General features: G+C 44.9%; 1 protein-coding gene across 1 annotated transcript in view; it reads right to left on the bottom strand.

Annotated features, from left to right (window-relative positions):
* The window catches only part of EDAR (ectodysplasin A receptor), a 99535-nt gene that overhangs the window by 29687 nt on the left and 50546 nt on the right, over positions 1–19302 (bottom strand). The window contains exons 2-5 of the mRNA XM_039529957.1: positions 13718–13815; positions 9282–9350; positions 8660–8782; positions 6328–6509 (exon numbers count right to left, since the gene is read on the bottom strand). Coding sequence (XP_039385891.1) covers positions 6328–6509; positions 8660–8782; positions 9282–9332 — 356 coding nt within the window. The 5' untranslated portion in view covers positions 9333–9350; positions 13718–13815. The remainder of the gene's footprint in view (positions 1–6327; positions 6510–8659; positions 8783–9281; positions 9351–13717; positions 13816–19302) is intronic.

The following is a 19302-nucleotide window of genomic DNA, read 5'->3' as shown; positions in this document are numbered from 1 at the left end:
ATGAAGGGAGGGAGTTGGGGCATGGGAGGACTTTCGGGGTGCTGGATCCAGGTGGCACTCACTTTGGGTGGCTCCCCGCAAGCAGCGACATGTCCCTGCTGCTCCTAGGCAGAGGTGCGGCCAGGCGGCCCTGCGTGCAGCCTCTACCTGCAGGCACCGCCCTCGCAGCTCCCATTAGCCACAGTTCCCAGCCCGTGGGAACTGCAGAATCAGCGCTCGGGGCAGGGCAGGAGCAGTGCCAACCAGACTTTTAATAGATATCAGAAATAACGGTTTCTAGAGCTTTCCCGTTGGTAAAGTGCCAGATACCACAGGTTTTACTGTACATAGAAATAATTACTGGTCTCTTTAACTATTTTGTGGCCTGCCATCTAATATATAAAATAAGTGATTATAACTGCTGTTATACTGAGAGGTACTGGTGACTGCACAGATCACAAGCCTCTTTAAGATCGGGTGTGAGCATACTGTTCAATTAACGTAACTATCAAGAAAAGTTAACCACAAGCCCCCCACCAAAGGCAAAAGGGGTTTTGAATCTGCCCAGGAGTTTTGGACCCAGTGGGTGGAAGGGTTTTGCTGAGTACATCTACACTGCAATTTTATAGCCCCACAGCTGGAGCCTCACAAGCCCAAGTCAGCTGACATAGGCCAGCTGTGAGTGTTTTATTGCAGTGTAGACATACCTAAGAGCGGGCACAGGCTAGCAGATACTGTTTTTTTAGTAGTTTTGAAAGAGATGCTCATTCCTTTCTTTTTATGCTTCCTGTACCCAGTCTACCTCCCCACCTTTGCCTGAATAGTATTCGTTGGTGGATTGTTAGTGCCGCGTAACGATGCACTGGGAAGCACATAATGAATAAAAGGGAATTATTGCCAAACCACAAATGAGAATGGCAGGCCAAAGATACTTATTGCTCCATAAAGATAAATATGGAATAGTCTAGATCCAGTGTCTTTTAGCCACAATGGTTTAGAAAAGATAAACAGCCCTTCATTCAGCTTATCAAATCAAGCTGAAGAAATATTTCTTGGGTTTTTGCCATGAAACAGCATGATGGGTTTACTTTTGTTCTAAAAATAAATAAATAAAAAAAACATGGGGGAAGGTGCTAGAGGGCATGCAAGTGTTCATCTGTGTTTGAAGAAAGCTCTCCAATCACAAACCTTAATCCATATCTGTCAACTTTAAACAGCAGAATTATTTTTTGTGTTACCTTACTATTCACCAAGTATTTGGACAATGTTGGAAAGTATTTACTTATCAAATTATAGCACTAATTGTGGAAAAGGTGGGTCAAGAGCAAAAGAACTGTCATGGATTTGATGGTCTAACTCTTCCACTGTAATAATACTTTCCACTTCTCTAGCACCTTCCAACCTAGGATTTCAAAGTATTTCACAAGTATTGATGATTTAAGTCTCACAACATCCCTGTGCATAGATAAGTAGTAGTATTCTCATTTTACACATGGGGAAACTTGGGCACAGACAGCTTGTGAATGACCCAAGGTCACACACCAAAGGCCTGAGTCTTCACTAATATTTATTGTAGGGAATACAGTAATGCCTCACTTAATGTCGACCCGGTTAATGTTGTGTTGTTGTTACGTTGCCGATCAATTAGAGAACATGCCCATTTAAAGTTGCGCAATTCTCCCTTATAATGTTTGGCAGCTGCCTGCTTTGTCCACTGCTTGCAGAAAGAGCAGCCCATTGGAGCTAGGTGGTGGGGGCTTAGAACCAGGGTGGGCCTGCAGTCCCCCTATCAGCTCCCGTAAGTTCCCTGTGCAGCAGAACCCGCTCCTGCCCAAACTCTGCCCCCCCAAACTCCAACCCCCCACCTGCCCAAGGCTCTGGGAGGGAGTTTTGGTGAGGGAGGAGGTCTGGAGTGCAGGCCCTAGGCTGGGGCAGGGGATTGGGGTGCAGGGTGCCGGCTCTGGGAGGGAGTTTGGGGATGGGAGGGGTGCAGAGGGATGGGGTGCAGGGGTGAGGGCTGTGGGGTGTGGCTGCAGATGAGGGGTTTGGAGTGTGGGAGGGGCTCAGGGCAAGAGTAGGGGTGTAGGGGGTGAGGGCTCTGTCTGGGGCTGGCAATGGGGGGTTTGGGAAGAGCTTAGGGCGAGAGTAGGAGTGTGGGGGATGAAGGCTCTGACTGGGACTGGGGATAAGGTGGTTGGGGTGTTGGAGGGGCTCAGGGCTCAGGCAGAGGGTTGAGGGTGAGGTAGGGGGGTGAAAGCTCTGACTGGGGGTGTGGGCTCTGGGGTGGAGCAGGGCTGGGGATGAGTTTGGGGTGCAGGCAGGCTGCTCCAGGACAGGGGCCAGAGAGGAAGACTCCCCCCAGCCCTTTCCCTGCCAGCAGCGGCAAGCTCTGGGGGAGGAGCCCCCCTTTCCTGCCCCCCCCCAGCAGCGCACTCACCCCCACCACTGTCACTGCATGTGCTTCTAGGGCCTCTCTCAGGTCCAGGAATCTCCCTCGCCTCCCCCGTGGTGGGTGCCGTGACTGCAGGGGGGGGGCCCTGTGCTGCTGGAGGGGCCTGCCGGAAAGGGGAGAGGTTTGAGGGGAAAGACAGGCTCAGAGTCAGTCTGCCCTGGCAGTGGGATGGGGGGCACTAGGACCCTGTGGCAGCAGTTGCTGCAGGGAAGCAGCATGGAGGAGACAAAGACAGAGATGTTCTGCTCTGGGGCACGGGAAGGCGAGTGGGGGGCGGGAGCAGCAAGCCGGGGCCGCAGGACACTTGGTGGGGGGGATGCAGGTGGGGCTGGGGGGTGCCCTGGCCCCAAATTTTGGTGGAGCTGGGCCCCTGGCTCTGAATATTGCTGGTGCCTGAGCACCATGTGGGTATGGAACTCACCGCTTATGCTCCTGGGAGCCTCCTGCTTGCTGTGCGGGGGGCAGGGCGGGAAGAGTGGTACTAATGTCAGAGTGTCCCCCTGCTCCTGCCCCCCCACTCCTGTACCTCATCTCCACAGAGCGGGGGTTGGGGGAGAACAGAACAGGGCTCAGGATGGAGGGAGCTTGCTGGCAGCAGCTGCTCTCTCAACTTGCTGATCTACTTAAAAAGGCAATGTACTTAAAGTGGGGTCAGCGTCCTTAAAGGGGCAATGCACATCCCTCTCTCTCTCACACACACACAGTGTGTGTCTGTCCCTTCCCCTCTCTCTCACGGTGCTATCTCCTCCCTCCATTCGTGCTGTCTTGTAGAGTGCGAGGCTACCTCAACAACATATTAACTCTTGAGGGCTCAGCCGAATGCTAGTTCATCATTTAGCAGTAAGGCATTCCCTGGGAAATATCCCAACCTCTGACTACACCGCCTCAACCAAGCTTCTCAATCATCATGGTTGTGTACAGTATTAAATTGTTTGTTTAAAACTTACAGGGTCTCTGTGTGTATATATATAACAAAATAATAGTCTTTTGTCTGGTGAAAAAAATGTCCCTGGAACCTAACCTCCCCCCACCCCCCTTACTTAATTCTTATGCGGAAATTGGATTCGCTTAACATCGTTTCACTTAAAGTAGCATTTTTCAGGAACGTAACTACAATGTTAAGCGAGGAGTTACTGTTACAGTAAAGCTATAGAATTCTCTATTGCATTATTTGAGGTAAGTGGTGTGAGGGCTCACTGTAGCAGCAGGCAGAGCTCTACTATACAGAATAGAGTTTTGTCTAATTACGGACTGAGGGCCACTGATTCCATGAGGTATTTCTGCTAAAGACGGATGGCAAGATATATCCCTGGGTCAAGATCACAGAATTTGGCCCATCATCTTGGTAGCTATATGTATTACATTTCTTAACTGCTATTCCACTCTGCAAACTGAGGCTCTGCCCCTTGAGAATTACTCCCTGTGTAAAAGAGCCTTTGCCTGGCAGGGAGCTGCCCACACGCCATCCCACCTCACTGTCCCCATTCAGAAGATAGGCATGAGGAGATATGGCAAGAGTTTGTGTGCTCAAATAATCTCGTCTGGCAGAGCAGCCCTAAATTATAACAGCTTTCCATAGCTACTTAGGAGCAGCCTGTGGGGCTTCTCTCAGTAATGGGGCCCAAGTCTGTAAAAATAGCACAGTGGGGGGTCCGTGTTTATTTTATCTCAGTAATTTCATATCCAATCGCCTCAGTTTCCAGTTAAGAAGATATTTTTCTAACTGCCAGCCCTCCAAAATCACTGTGGGATCTGAAAGTCAAATGAGTCCCTTTCTCGTGCATCAGCCATTTAGCAATAGAATCCTCTAATTCAAATTGTTTCCACTCCCACCTGTGCACACAGAGTATCTTCCAATCATGCCCCAAGTGACAGCTGTGCAGCCTTATTGTTTACAGATTGAACCCCCAGTTATACCTGTGCAACTCCATTAGTCTTCCGTGAAGTTGTGCAGGTGTGACTGAGGCCATTATTTAACCTTCATACTTTTCCTTACTGTTGGTGATGTATGAAGAGGCAGTGAAGCTGGATTTCTTTGAGTTTGCTAGGCTGGCAGTTAGATAAACCCTTCTTTTTACCTGTAAACTGAGGAAAATTTCATATCGAATCACTGATGCAATAAACTCAGGGTTTAACTGATTGTCAATAGGGTTGAGAAAGAATTTCCCCCCAGGTCAGATTAGGGGGAGACTTTGTTTTTTTCCCCACCTTTCTCTTCCACATGGGGCGAAGGTTGCTTGCTGGCATTATGGTTTGCTGGCATAATCTCACCTTCAATCCCTGCACACAACTTCTATTGATGTCAGTGGGAGTGTCACATATAGACCAAAGGTGAAAATGTTTATAAAAGAAAAATAGTGAATTTTCTTGTAAAATATTTACTTAAATAAAGCCAACTAAAATAAAATTCTAACAAATTGCATGCATATGTATGCAGACATTAAAAGATAATACAGTAGAGCCTCAGTTATGAACACCAGAGTTACGAACTGACCAATCAACCATACACCTCGTTTGTAACCAGAAGTACACAATCAGGAGGCAGCAGAGATTTAAAAAAAAAAAAAAAAGGTAAACACAGTACAGGAATGTGTTAATGTAAGCTACTGTAAAAATAAAGGGAAAGCAGCATTTTTCTTCTGCATAGTAAAGTTTCAAAGCGGTATTAAGTCAATGTGCAGTTGTAAACTTTTGAAAGAACCACCATAATGTTCTGTTCAGAGTTAAGAACATTTCAGAGTTACGAACAACCTCCTTCCGTGAGGTGTTCGTAACTCTGAGGTTCTACTGTATATCTGAGAGAACATCTCTAATATATTTAATTTGGTGATTGTTCTATTATGCTATCTGCTCTCAGTAGAGCTCAAAATGGTAATAAAAAGGTAGCCCTAATGCATGGCATCTGTTCTATCTTCATTTCAAACCAATATGACATTCTCTATGAATTCCTTGTTTTTTAATCCCTTCTAGTGATGCCTTCCCATAATAAGTGACTAGTATCAGCCACGTAATATTATTATTTTTAATCTCGAGAGGGTGTTAATAATAGGTAATATGGCTTTAGTAGCCCATGAGGGTACATCTACAATGCAAAAAAAAAAAAAAACAAACCCAAACCCAAAACCTCAGAAGTAGCGAGTCTCAGAGCCTGAGGCTCATGCTATGGGGATAAAAATAACAGTGTAGACATTAACACGTGGGCTGAAGCCATGGGTTTGCAACCTGGCATGAAGGTGGTTTCAGAGCCTGGGCTCCACATCCAAGTGGGAATGTCTATTTTTTTTTTAGCTCTATAGTGCAAACCCAAGTCAGTTGACCCAGGCTCTGAGACTCGCTGCCTTCAATTTTTTTTTTGTTTGCATAGTGGACATATCAGACAGCTGTACTACAGAACTACTAAATGCTGCATATTGCCACGCTTGATGGCTGGTAATAATAATAATTGGAGATATACCAATCTCCTAGAACTGGAAGGGACCTTGAAAGGTCATCGACTCCAGCCCCCTGCCTTCACTAGCAGGACCAAGTACTGATTTTTGCCCCAGATCCCTAAGTGGCCCCCTCAAGGATTGAGCTCACAACCCTGGGTTTAGCAGGCCAATCTCATTCTCTGTTTTTAAGGGGAAAACAACATCTTTTTCTCCCACTCTGTCCCTCAGAAATATTCCTCCAGTCTATTGCATTTCAATGGGATTAAACTACTATCAACTACTACAACTACTCAAAAGCTTTCAAATACTGACATCTATCATTTTTACCAATACCATAAATTATGACTAATTGACATAGTACTTATAACCAGGTAGGGAGGAAATAGGAGGATGTCAGAGGTGTCAGTGAGGAAAAGACATTCAGGGTTTTTTTACATCTGTGAAGATTCATGGTTATATCCTTACCCAGGGAGACAAGGCCCACATTCTGCATCATTCTCTGTATCACCAGGTGTCATGACAGTGGCTCGAAAAAATCCCTCACAATCTTTGTGACGCCTGCATATCTGGTAACCTCCTTTAGAAAACTTTTCAGACGGGCAAGGAACGCAGCCATAGTCTTCATCTTTGGTGCCATAGCCACAAGTCTATAACAACAGACAGACACTGTATGATAGAACTGCACTTGATGCTACCATGTAGGAAAAGAGAACACTCTAGTCTGGCCCCATGGCTTTGTAGTGCTATGGAATACCAAACAGGAGAGCCAAGTCTGTGGTTCAGTCTCTTACTATCTGTACTGATAAGGCTGAAGAATGATGAGGAGACGGCGCGATGTGATTTTTAGAAAGGGAAAGAGGAGAGACTTTTGTTTTTCTCAAAAGCAGCCCCCCTTAGCCACTTATATTATATTCCTGACACAGGGCAGGTGCAACCCATTAGGTGACCTAGGCGGTCGCCTAGGCCACTAGCATTGGGGGGGTGGCATTTCGGGTCCTTTGGCGGCGACCGCAGCGGCTGGATCTTCAGCCGCCCCGGTCGGCGGCAGCATTTAGGCGGCGGGACCTGAGGCAGGGGGGCGCGAGGAGGGCTGCCTGCAGCAAGTAAGGGGGGCGCGGCACACAGGGGAACAGCTCCCCACCCCAGCTCACCTCTGCTCCACCTCCTCCCCTGAGCACGCCGCCCCGCTCTGCCTCTCTCCCTCCCAGGCTTGCGGCGCCGAACAGCTGATTGGCGCTGCAAGCCAGGGAGGCAGGAGAAGTGGAGCGGCGATGGCGTGCTTGGGGAGGAGGCGGAGCAGAGGTGAGCTGGGGCGGGAAGCTGCCACAGGGGTGGGCGCCTTAGGGCGGGGGGGGGTGCAAGGTGGAAGTTTCGCCTAGAGCGCGAAACATCCTTGCACCTGCCCTGTCCTGACAGACTCAGAAGTGAGTTTCATTCACTCCTCAACTGGAAAGATGGTGACTATACATTAGGGCAGGGGTAGTTGATAGGTGGACTGGGGGCAAAATCCAGACTGCCAAAAACTTTTGAATGGACCCCAAAATCTTTTTACTTACTTACTATCATTGGGTTTTGTTTATTATTTTATCTGGAGACTAGATCTCGACTATACCTTGACCAAGAAATGTGGACCATGTAAAAAACAATTGACTACCCTTGCATTAGGCAATTGAAGATTAGGGATTAAAGCAGAAAAATGTGGGTGAAGCATTATCATTCCAGAAGGAATATCAGAGATCTCTTAATTGGTGGGGAGGGAAGAGGCTCTGAGTGCTTCTCTTATGGCAATGTTTGCATGATACTCAGTAACCCCCTAACTCTGATTTCCCAGATGAGCATTCAGTTTAGATTAAATAAAACATCATTGGTGTTCTGAACTAAAACCAACTGGTTATTACAAACATATTTATTCAGGAATAGCAACTGTGCAAAACTTACAATTGGAAAGTTAGCTTATTAAAAAGGTTTTCAGTAATTTATTTTTTTAATATGCAAATTATCTGCTATAAATTAAATAGCTATTTGGGAACTGTAATTTAAAATGTTGCAGAGGTTTCCAAGTTTCTTTAATGCCAAAGTATTGTAGCAGGAAAGCAAAATTAAATTGTCTGTGTGTGGGGTCAGCAAGCACTCCATGCTTTTCATCACACAAAATCTCCAATGTTAATGTCAGATTTTTAAATTGCTGATTAGCTGAAATACGGGAATCAAGATGAGACTACTGGCAAAATTGTGTGTATGTGTATAATTTTTTTACATAAGAACTGTTTCAAAGTATTACTTTTAAGAAACTATTTGTGGGCTGTGGTTTACAGGCACATAAAAGAGTAAGACCTCAATCCAGCAAAGCATTTAAGCACATGAGTAGTCATACAGGCTTAAAGTTAAGCATGTGCTGAAATACTTCTTGGATTGGGTCTGAGTTTCTTTCCTTTCTCTCTACAATACAAATATAATAAAATCATGTTAGAAATCATGTCTATCTTTAAAAAAACGAATAATACTTTTTAAAGAACCAAGAATCCTTTGCACTTGTACAGCATCTTTTATCCAAGGATTTCAAGGGGCACAGCAGTCTGCTGAGCATCATAAATTTGGTACGATCAGTAGTAGATATCTGAGATCCAGAACCACTTCTGTTTAGAGGTGCACAGAGACACTAAACTGCATTTTCATAACTTATACCCAATGTAAAAACAATCCATTATGAACAATATATTTAATTTTTGTAGGCTATTTTTTCCTATTTTAGCCTCGGGTGTGGCATTTCGCAATAAGATTGAGACTCCGAATTTACCATATAAGGCTCTTCTCCTGGCTTGCACTGGGGACAATCATGGCACATTCCAGTGGTCTGGTTATAGTATTCATTTTCACCGCAGTTAGAATACTCAGCATTAGCAGAGTACACCAGCGACACCTGTCACGAAAGGTTAAACATTTAAAATATTTAATGTAATCAGCCAGTTTTCCTATTACAGACATGTTATCCTTGCCAAACAGCCAGGGTTTGGAAGGCTGATGGATTGACTTTTAGTGCAAAACATCCTTAATGCTACTGCCTGGAAGTGAAGATAGAATGAATTATGGGTGTTTTAAAACACGCATTCTGGTAAAATGGCTGGTGCCCTAAAACTGTGGAGTTGATCCAGTTTACTAGTACATAAGCACTGAGGCCCCAGTTCAGTGAAGCATTTAAGCACGTGCTTAGGTCCTGTTGCAGTCAATGGGATCAAAGCATGGGACAAAAGTTAAACACATGCTTTATGCTTTGCTGAATGGGCTGCTAAATTGGGACAGGAACCTGTCATTTCAATTGTTTGTAGAAGTGCTATGTTAATTTACTGACGTTAAAAGCAAACACCCTCTCCCCCCATGACAGCTACAGTTTGTTGTACCTGAGGCAATTAAATACCTACCACCAGAAAAGGGAACACATGTGTCCATTTATGTTCACCCAGATGAGCCATATCTTCTTGCTACTTTACCTGAAAAGATATGATCAGTCATTATAATGTACACATTTATAAATATTCTTAATGTTTTTCTCTTTGGGTTTGTATTCTGTCCTCTCCCTCATTTTACTCTTCAAAGTAAAGGCTGCTTCATTCACATCCTGGGAGTTGGTTTTGAGAGCTGCTGTGAAGATGAGCAGTTCTAGTCTGCTGTCAAAGTATGAACATTTTATAATTAAAACCAAAGCGATGCCTGAAGTTATATAAAGCTCAAAAGAGACACACCCATGAAAAAAATCTAAATATTACTTTAAAAGTGAAGCCCTTTCCTCTTCTTGAGAGCAGACTGTCGTTATGTAACCCATACACTTTGTACCGCAGCATTAAACTTTGTTTCTCCCGGGGAGGGGAGGAGAACCGTGGGTAGGGGACTTGGATCTTAGTGGGATACTCTGTGACTTTGAACATATGCAGAGAGCAGGGCAGGGTCACTCAGTTAGAAAAGACCCTAAAACTTCCAGAACAGGGTACAGAAGTTACCAGACATGCCTCGTAGCTATTCTGAGGCTATATAGGAAGTTTTCATTGTGGGCAACCCACCTTGAGAGTTCATTTCTTCATTACCCTCTGAGAGTTGAGCCCACCAAAGAGCAAAACTGTGTGTGTGTGAGGGGGTGCAGAATATTGTAACTAGAATATTTACAAACAGCCCCATGGACTCTGATCAGTGCAGGACCAAGAATTGGGTCTGTTGTGAGGGCTGGATCGCAATCCCTATAGCACTTTGGAGACCGGCTATAGACTTCCGTTTCACTACCAGCTGAGAAAGCCAGTCAGCTATTAAGCCAAGGGCTGGGATGCTGCAAGCTGTCAAGCACTGGCTTGTTTTCTGACTGGGTTCTGAAGTGAAAGGGCTGAGATGCTGCCATTTCGCAAGCTCTGATGGGTCCAAATGACACACACACTCTATGGGCACACTATAAATACTGAGAAGTCGTCTCTGCAAGACAATCAGAGGAGAATGTGTTATGATGTGTGTGCTAAAGAATAGAAAATTGTATGCTGAAGCCTTATACTGGAATGTGAGTAACAGAAACTGAAGAGTGGAAAGTCTATACAAGGAACAGCTGTAGATTTACTGTCTAATAGCTTGTGTTTAAAAGTTATTCATAGTATTCAAAATACTATTACAATATTTCATACTATATACGATGTGTTTTGTGTGCATTAAATGTTTGTTTTACTAAGAAAATGTATTTTGCTCTGTCTTTGAAATTGACTGAGAATTGTGAACATCTGTTTATGCAGGTTTTACATACAATAGCCTTGGGATTTAACTCTGTGTAATGCTTTTTGAAAGGTCCCCAAAAGACACAACTTTGGCCTATGTTTCAGGTAAGCAGGAAGAATGGGAGTGTACAGTTATACAGATTATTGCCTGAGTTTTCTTCACCCCCTGTTACAATTGCATAACGGAGCCTAATTCTACAGTCCTTACTAAGATCTACTGAAGTTAGGGCAGGAGGGCAGATTGTGAGCACCATTACACCTGCAGTTTAACTGAGGGTACGTCTACACTACGGGATTATTCCGAATTTACAGAAACTGGTTTAGCAAAACAGATTGTATAAAATCGAGTGCGCGCGGCCACACTAAACACATTAAATCGGTGGTGTGCGTGTACGGTCCGAGGCTAGCGTCGATTTCTGGAGCGTTGCACTGTGGGTAGCTATTCCGTAGCTATCCCATAGTTCCCGCAGCCTCCCCCGCCCCTTGGAATTTCCGGGTTGAGATCCCAGTGCCTGATGGGGCAAAAATCATTGTCGCGGGTGGTTCTGGGTAAATGTCGTCAGTCACTCCTTCCTCTGGGAAAGCAACGGCAGACAAGCATTTCGCGCCTTTTTTCCCTGGATTGCCCTGGCAGATGCCATAGCATGGCAACCATGGAGCCTGTTTTGCCTTTTGTGACTGTCACCGTATGTGTACTAGATGCCGCTGACAGAGGCGATTTAGCAGCGCTACACAGCAGCATGCTTTTGCTTTTGCATGACAGCAGAGTTGGTTACCAGCCATACTGTACCATCTACCATACCATAAATCGGTAATAAGATGATCATGGTTACCAGTCCTTTTGCACTGCACCATTTGCTGCTGTCATAAGTGCCCCTGGCTGAGATCAGCCAGGGGCGCAAAAGCCAAAATTGGGAATGACTCCCTGAGTCAATTCCTCCTTTTTGGTATCTAAAAATAGAATCAGTCCTGCCTAGAATATGGGCAAGTGTACTAGAGAACCACTGTATCATAGAACCAGAGAGCACAGCTGCTCTGTGTCAGATCCAGCAGAAATTATGAGCTGTATGCTATTCAGAGGGGGTGCTCCTGCAACAACCCCACCTGTTGATTCCATTCTTCCCCAGCCTTCCTGGGCTACCGTAGCATTGTCCCCCCACTTGTGTGATGAAGTAATAAAGAATGCAGGAATAAGACACAGTGACTTGTTAGTGAGAAATGAGTGGAAGGCAGCCTCCAGCTGCTATGATAATCCAGACAGGACATTAAGCAGTGTGGCGGAGAGGAGCCCAGCATCCCGCTGCTAGTCCAGGGGCAATTGAATCTTTTCTTTACACATGAAGGGTGGGGGCTGATGGAGCTCAGCCCCCTGTTGCTATGATGAGGACGGTTACCAGCCATACTGCACCATCTACCAGGAAAAATTAGGGCCAGGCGCCCTTGATCGACCTCACCGATGCTAGTCGGCATGGTTACCAGTCCTTTTGCACTGCCCCATGTGCCAATAGGCTGATGATGACGATGGATATCAGTCTTACTGCACCATCAGCCACCCATGGCGGGGGGGAGCAAGGATGTTGGTGTTGAGTGCTGCAGCATCGCGTCTATCTGCAGCATTCAGTAAAGATAGGGTGACGTAAAAGAGTCAAGAGAGGATTGTTTTCCCTTTCACTTCTGGGGGTGGGTGGGGGGGTGCGTAAATTGCCGAGCTATGCCCTGACCCACCGCGGACACTGTTTTTGACCCTAGAAGCATTTGGAGCTCAGCCAAGAATGCAAATGCTTTTCAGATACTGCAGGAACTGTGGGATAGCTTGAGTCCTCCAGTCCATGAGCGTCCATTTGATTCTTTGGCTTTCCGTTATGCTTGTCACTCAGCAGTGCGCTGAGTCCCTGCTATGGCGTCTGTCTGGAGATTTTTAAAAAATGATTTTGAATTTCGTCTTCTGTAATGGAGCGCTGATAGAACAGATTTGCCTGCCCTTACTGCGATCACATCCGCATGGTCCATGCTGGAGCTCTTTTTTTATTTTGATTTCGGACTGCATCGCCACCCGTGCTGATCGGAGCTCCACGCTGGGCAAACAGGAAATATTCAAAAGTTCGCAGGGCTTTTCCTGTCTACCTGGCCACTGCATCTGAGTTCAGATTGCTGTCCAGAGCGGTCAGTGGTGCACTGTGGGATACCGCCCGGAGGCCAATACTGTCAATTTGCGGCCACACTAACCCTAATCCGATATGGTAATACCGATACTAGCGCTACTCCTCTCATTAGGGAGGAGCACAGAAACCGGTTTAAAGAGCCCTTTATATCGATATAAAGGGCCTCTCAGTGTGGACGGGTGTGGCGTTAAATCGGTTTTACGCTCCTAAAACCGGTTTAAACGCTTAGTGTAGACCAGGCCTGACCTTCTAAGGATTACCCCTTCACAGGAACCAGGAAGAATGTCCCGGGGGCATAGAATTGACCTCAGTGGATACTGCTGAGTGCTCAGCACTTTTGACAAATAAGCCATAGCTTTAGGAGCCTACCTTTAGGTATTAGGTAGAATGACAGTAGTTTAAAAGAATTCATCACAATCTTTGTGACAGCTGCATCTCTGGTAACTTCTTTTAGAAATATTTGCAGATGAAAAATGTTAGGCTCTTTTTTAAAATACTGGCTATAGAGTCTGAATATAATTTTTCATAAGCAATTCTGAAGGGGCGCTAATGCTATTTATTAATTTTTGCAGTGTTTTTTGGAAAAAAAAGTAGGAAAGGAGGTACAGATCCTTTCTACAGCACAATGAAGAATATATTTAGTGGTACTGTTGCTGCAGGGATTTTACAAATTAAAAATCTCAAATAGTTGAGGTGTGGCTGTAATACTTTGGTTATTGCAGATGCAAACTACCCTTTTAGAAGCTTCAGTTGGCAATTCTCTGCCACTTTCAAAGGCTTTCTTAAGTCTCCAGTGAGAGTTCAATTACTGCATTGTGTCAAATTCTAGCACAAGAGCTATAATATATTAGTGCTCAATTAACTGAGATACCCCTAAAGTTTACAGTTCTAAACACTAAATAGATTAAGTAAAGATTATATTGCTCTACCGTCGAGCAATTAACTCACTATAAGTTCCTTCTGGCAACTGGGCTAGCTGAGGCAGGTAAGTGGGTGGGTGGGGAAAAGACTGAATTATAGAGTACTTCAATTTCTTCAGGATATTACTGTTGATAAAAACAGAAACAAAAGAAAATCAGGGATAAATTGGCCTAAATCTAGAAGCTGAGAGGTAGGGAAACTTTTTTAAATTTTTTTTTTTTGGAGAATATAATCTTGTATTCATCATTATGGAAAATAGTCCTGTGATGGTGCTAGTGGTTAAATATGTTTAAATTGGCCAAAAGTTCTAGCTACCAGAATATGGTTACTCTGGAGGCATTCCAAGATATAGTCTTAAGACATACTATTATTAAACTGAATCCTAATTATAACTGAGCTTGGGAGAGGTACCATGTAAATATTGCAAACCCAGTGTTTTTCTTAAAAATTGGCTCTGAGACTGTTCTCGGCCAAATCTTCACTGAGAGAATTTCAGTGGTAACCAGCTGTACAATAAATAAATAAGTTTCAGTTGCTTTCAGACTACACAGATGTTTAGTGGTCTGAAATGCTTATTCGCAGAGATAGCCAGATTTGTCTAGTTCAAATTAAATGTTGTACCCTATTTGTCTACACTGTAGTCTGCACACATTTGGTATTGATATAAACAAAAATGTCAAGTGTCAAAGTATATGTATTATAAGTATGTGCATGTATATATATGGTTATATATATATACACACATACTCATTTTTAAATGTGTGTGAGTTTAATATTGTGTTAACTTATAGTTGTTTAATTTAATTTCCTAGTTTGGATTGTTTTTAAAATAAAGATTTGGAAGAAAGAAAACCCTGAATTAAATTGCACAAATGTGCATTTCCTCCAGGTGCAGACAGGTGTCTTATAGTATTGTATTGATGCCTCTCTGAAGTGTGAATTTCTTTAACGTTAGCATTAATATACGTGTACTTCAAGGAGTGTGCACTTACTATAGGAACAGGTGAGGCATGAAGTCATCTGGGAGGAGACTCGGGAAATGCTTCCCATAAGGACAATTGGGACAGAGATTGGTCTCAATACCCAGAAAGGGAAGTGCCTGAGAACCTCACCATCCAAACAGAGGAGGCATGGAGCAGTTTTGAGGACCAGCTCTCTGATCACAGACTTTAGAACTCTTGGACTTTGGAGGTCCCCGTGCAAAACTTGAGAGACTGGCATATATGAATGGCATGTGATCACACATTCATTATCAAAATTTTAGGGAAGAAAATGGGGAGTGGAAAGCTGACCAGGAGATTAGAAGTTTTATATTCAGAAGACACAATCAGGCAGCATGCAATTCCCAAGTTTGTGTATTCACACACAGTGTATCCCTCTTGAGTGGCTTACCTTACAACTTAACACAATTGTCTGCTGAATTTGTTCAGTAGATCATTTTTGTACGCTCCCTGCTTTGTTAAATCAATACCTTTTTTTCTCAAGCTAAAAAAAGCACACAATCCCCACTGAGGGCTATATCTCTGACAAGTTTCAGTTTTGCTTGTAGCCTGGCTGAAAAAAAAATGTAGTTAGAATTATTTTTCCCATGGGGGAAAAGGGTTCACTCAACCCAACCCTGGATGACAATTGAGTGCACAATAATCTATTTTGGAGCAGACACAAAATATGGAAAGCTTCAGCCAAAAAAGGTGTGATAACTTTTAGAAAGTTATAAGAAAAGAAAAACTAATTAGTAATCTTGGGTGCAAAAAACCCCCCTCTGGCAGCCAGTCTCAGAGTCCAGGTCAATTGACTTGGGCTTGTGGGGATCATGCTACAGAGCTAAAAATAGAAGTGTGGATGTTCCCATTTCGGCTGGATGACAGGCTCTGAGACCCATTCCCCTTGCCAGGTTTCAGAGCCTGGGCTCCAGCTCAAGTGGGAATACCAACACTCAGAGGCTACATGTTGATAGTGGGGGGGGGGGGGAGCACAATGTAAAGGTTCTGGCAGTGTTTTGAACCCACTCCCCACAAAAAAAGAAATAAAAATATAAATCCTGGCAGAAATCGGGACGGGGGGGCACATGACCCTGCATGTCCGTTTACATGTTGCCTCTGCCAAAAACTCTGTTTTTAGCCCTGTCGCCCATGTCCCATGAGCCTGAGTCAGTGGACCCAGGTTCTGAGACTTGCTGCTGTGCGGTTTATTTTTGCAATGTAAGATGTATCATTTGACTCTATAGCATGAACACGTATTGCACTTAAAAATCACTTAAAAACATATTGTAGGGAACAATTTTCTGTTCTGCCTATTCCCATTCCTGGGATACTCTGACACTGAGGTACAGCTTAGATGGTGGAACTCTGCCTAGCAGAGTCTCTTGTAGCTCATGCCCCCCTCCACACCGCCCCATATGTTCTGATGGTGAGGCTACAAAAGGGGCTGTGGTGTTCCAGCCACTTCAGTTCCCTCCAACCACGACCAGCAGGCAGGTAGGGACCACTCTGGGCATGACCTGGCTGGGTCTCTTCAGAGCCTTTTCTTAGAGAATTTTAGCTTAGGCTTTAGTTTAATTATTGTATGTATTGTATTTTTAGATGGTGTTAGGGCTTGTTTCTAAGGAAACTATAGTGAGGCAGAGTGGCCTCGTTCTGGGACAGAGGGGGTTACCTCACCTTGTTGGGCCCAGGTAACCCCACCCTGCCCCCCTCACCAGAAGTATGGAGCCAGGGCAGGAAGCATAAGATCAGGGCCCTGCAGCTCAGCTGGAGGCAAGCCAGGGAAGGAGCCAGACATCCTTCCCAGGGAGCCAAATTGCCAGCAGAGCACTCAACCAGCTGTGGCAGATGACGACTCCCTGAGCCAGCCTGGAGAGAAGGCCATCTGCTGCTCCGGGAGACAGAGAGACCCAGAGGGGAAGTAGAGAGTGAACCACTCGATGTGGGGATGAGGAACCAGGCCTCAGTGGTTATGGAGTAGCTCCACCAGATGCCGGTAGAAAGTAGCCCAGGAAAGCGAGACATTGACTTGTCTGTATTGCCGGGGGACAAGGCAGTGACCCCACACTTCCCACTGACCCTGTGGCAGGACCACCTGTTGCCTCTAGGGCATTGGGCTGGGAGTAGGGCAGGCCCAAGTCCCTGTACCTCTGGGCCCTGCACTTGAGGCTGAATGAGCACTAACCCCTAGGCCAGGAGATTTGAGCCATGGACTGTTTGCCTTCTCAGCCCTTACCCCACAGGCCTGATCCCTTGACTATCTCTCTGTTTAGCCCTCAGCCAGGAGGCCTGAGCTATCACCCAGTGGCTGAACTGTGAACCAGGACACATCAACCCACCTGGCACGAGCACCAATTCCCCACCATTGCCAAAGGGGTCATCCTGGCCCTGAGACCCAAGGAATGTTACAGAGACTTAGTGCATGGGAAGCCAGGGTGTAAATCTAAATGCTCTAGCCTATCACACACAATCTGACTGTGTGGAGCCTACTACCAGGGACTAAAAGCTCTGTAGTGGCGCTTTAATCTACTGCCATTTGAAACAGAAAGATCCAGATCATTCACCCGGATCCCAGTATGGATTTTTAGCCAGATTGGCAAGTTCTTCCATGAGTGAGATGGCCATACTGGCCCTTCCTCCCCAGGATAATACTGAGAGTCACAACAACGTTCTATCCAAAAATCCTTCTCCACCACAGATCCAAAAGAGATTGCAACTTTCAGATGCAAATATTCAGGATCTGTCTATGTAACACAAGAGTAGGGTTCAGTCACCTAAAGTTGTACCAGACACTGTTTTAGAGGAAGAGGAACCATTGATGGCTGAATTTTTTTCAGAGTAGCAGCCGTGTTAGTCTGTATCAAGACTAACAAATTTATTGTAGCATGAGCTTTCGTGAGCTAAAGCTCACTTCTTCGGATGCATAGAATGGAACACACAGACAGGAGATATTTATACATACAGAGAACATGAAAAGGTGGAAGTATGCATACCAACAGGCAGAGTCTAATCAATTGAGATGAGCTATCGTTAGCAGGAGGAAAAAAAACTTTTTGAAGTGATAATTAAGATGGCCCATAGATGGTGTGAGGAGAACTTAACATAGGGAAATAGAATCAATTGGTGTAATGACCCAACCATTCCCAGTCTTTATTTAGACCACAGTTAATGGTATCTAGTTTGCATATTAATTCAAGTTCAGCAGTCTCTCTTTGGAGTCTGTTTTTGAAGTTTTTTTGTTGCAAAATTGCCACCTTCAAGTCTGTCACTGAGTGGTTAGGAAGGTTGAAGTGTTCTCTTTTGAATGTTATGATTCCTGATGTCAGATTTGTGTCCATTTATTCTTTGGCCAATGTACATGGCAGAGGGGCATTGCTGGCACATGATGGCATATATCACGTTGGTAGATGTGCAGCCTGATGGTGTGTCTGATGTGATTAGGTCCTGTGATGGTGTCACTGAATGGATATGTGGACAGAGCTGGCATCGGGCTTTATTGCAAGGATAGGTTCCTGGGTTAGTGTTTATGTTGGTTGCTGGTGAGTATTTGCTTCAGGTTGGGAGGCTGTCTATAAGCAAGGACTGGCCTGTCTCCCAAGATCTGTGAGAGTGAGGGATCATCTTTAAGGATAGGTTGTAAATCTTTGATGATGCGCTGGAGAGGTTTTAGTTGGGGCTGTAGGTGATGGCTAGTGGTGTTCTGTTATTTTCTTTTTAGGCCTGTCCTGTAGTAGGTGGCTTCTGGGTACTCTTCTGGCTCTGTCAATCTGTTTTTCACTTCAGCAGGTGGGTATTGTAGGTTTAAGAATGCTTGATAGAGATCTTGTAGGTGTTTATCTCTGTCCGAGGGATTGGAGCAAATACGGTTGTATCTTAGAGCTTGGCTGTAGACAATGGATCGTGTGGTGTGTCCGGGATGGAAGCTGGAGGCATGTAAGTAAGTATAGCGGTCAGTGGGTTTGGTATTTATGTGACCATCGTTTATTAGCACAGTAGTGTCTAGGAAATGGACCGCTTGTGTGGATTGGTCTAGGCTGAGGTTGATGGTGGGATGGAAATTGTTAAAATCTCCTTCTTTTCCATGAGTCCAGATGATGAAGATGTCATCAATGTAGCGCAAGTAGAGTAGTTCTAAGTCAGCCATAAAGATGTTGGCATACTGAGGGGCCATGCGGTACCCATAGCAGTGCCACTGACTTGAAGATATATATTGTCCCCAAATGTGAAATAGTTGTGGGTGAGGACAAAGTCACAAAGTTCAGCCACCAGGTTAGCCGTGATATTATCGGGATACTGTTCCTGATGGCTTGTAGTCCATCTTCGTGTGGAATGTTAGTGTAGACATCCATAGTGGCCAGAATGGTGTTTTCTGGAAGATCATTGATGGATTGTAGTTTCCTCAGGAAGTCAGTGGTGTCTCGAAGATAGCTGGGAGTGCTGGTAGCATAGGGCCTGAGGAGAGAGTCCACATAGCCAGACAATCCTGCTGTTAAAGTACCAATGCTTGAGATGATGGGGCGTCCAGGATTTCCAGGTTTATGGATCTTAATAGAATACACCTGGTCGGGGTTCCAGGCATGTGTCTGTATAGATCTGTTCCTGTGCTTTCTCAGGGAGTTTTTTGAGCAG

The sequence above is a fragment of the Mauremys reevesii genome, linkage group 1 (genome assembly GCF_016161935.1).
Source record: "Mauremys reevesii isolate NIE-2019 linkage group 1, ASM1616193v1, whole genome shotgun sequence".
NCBI lineage: Eukaryota > Metazoa > Chordata > Testudines > Geoemydidae > Mauremys > Mauremys reevesii.
Note: the sequence above shows the minus strand (reverse complement) of the source record. Positions and strands in the feature narration are given on the sequence as shown.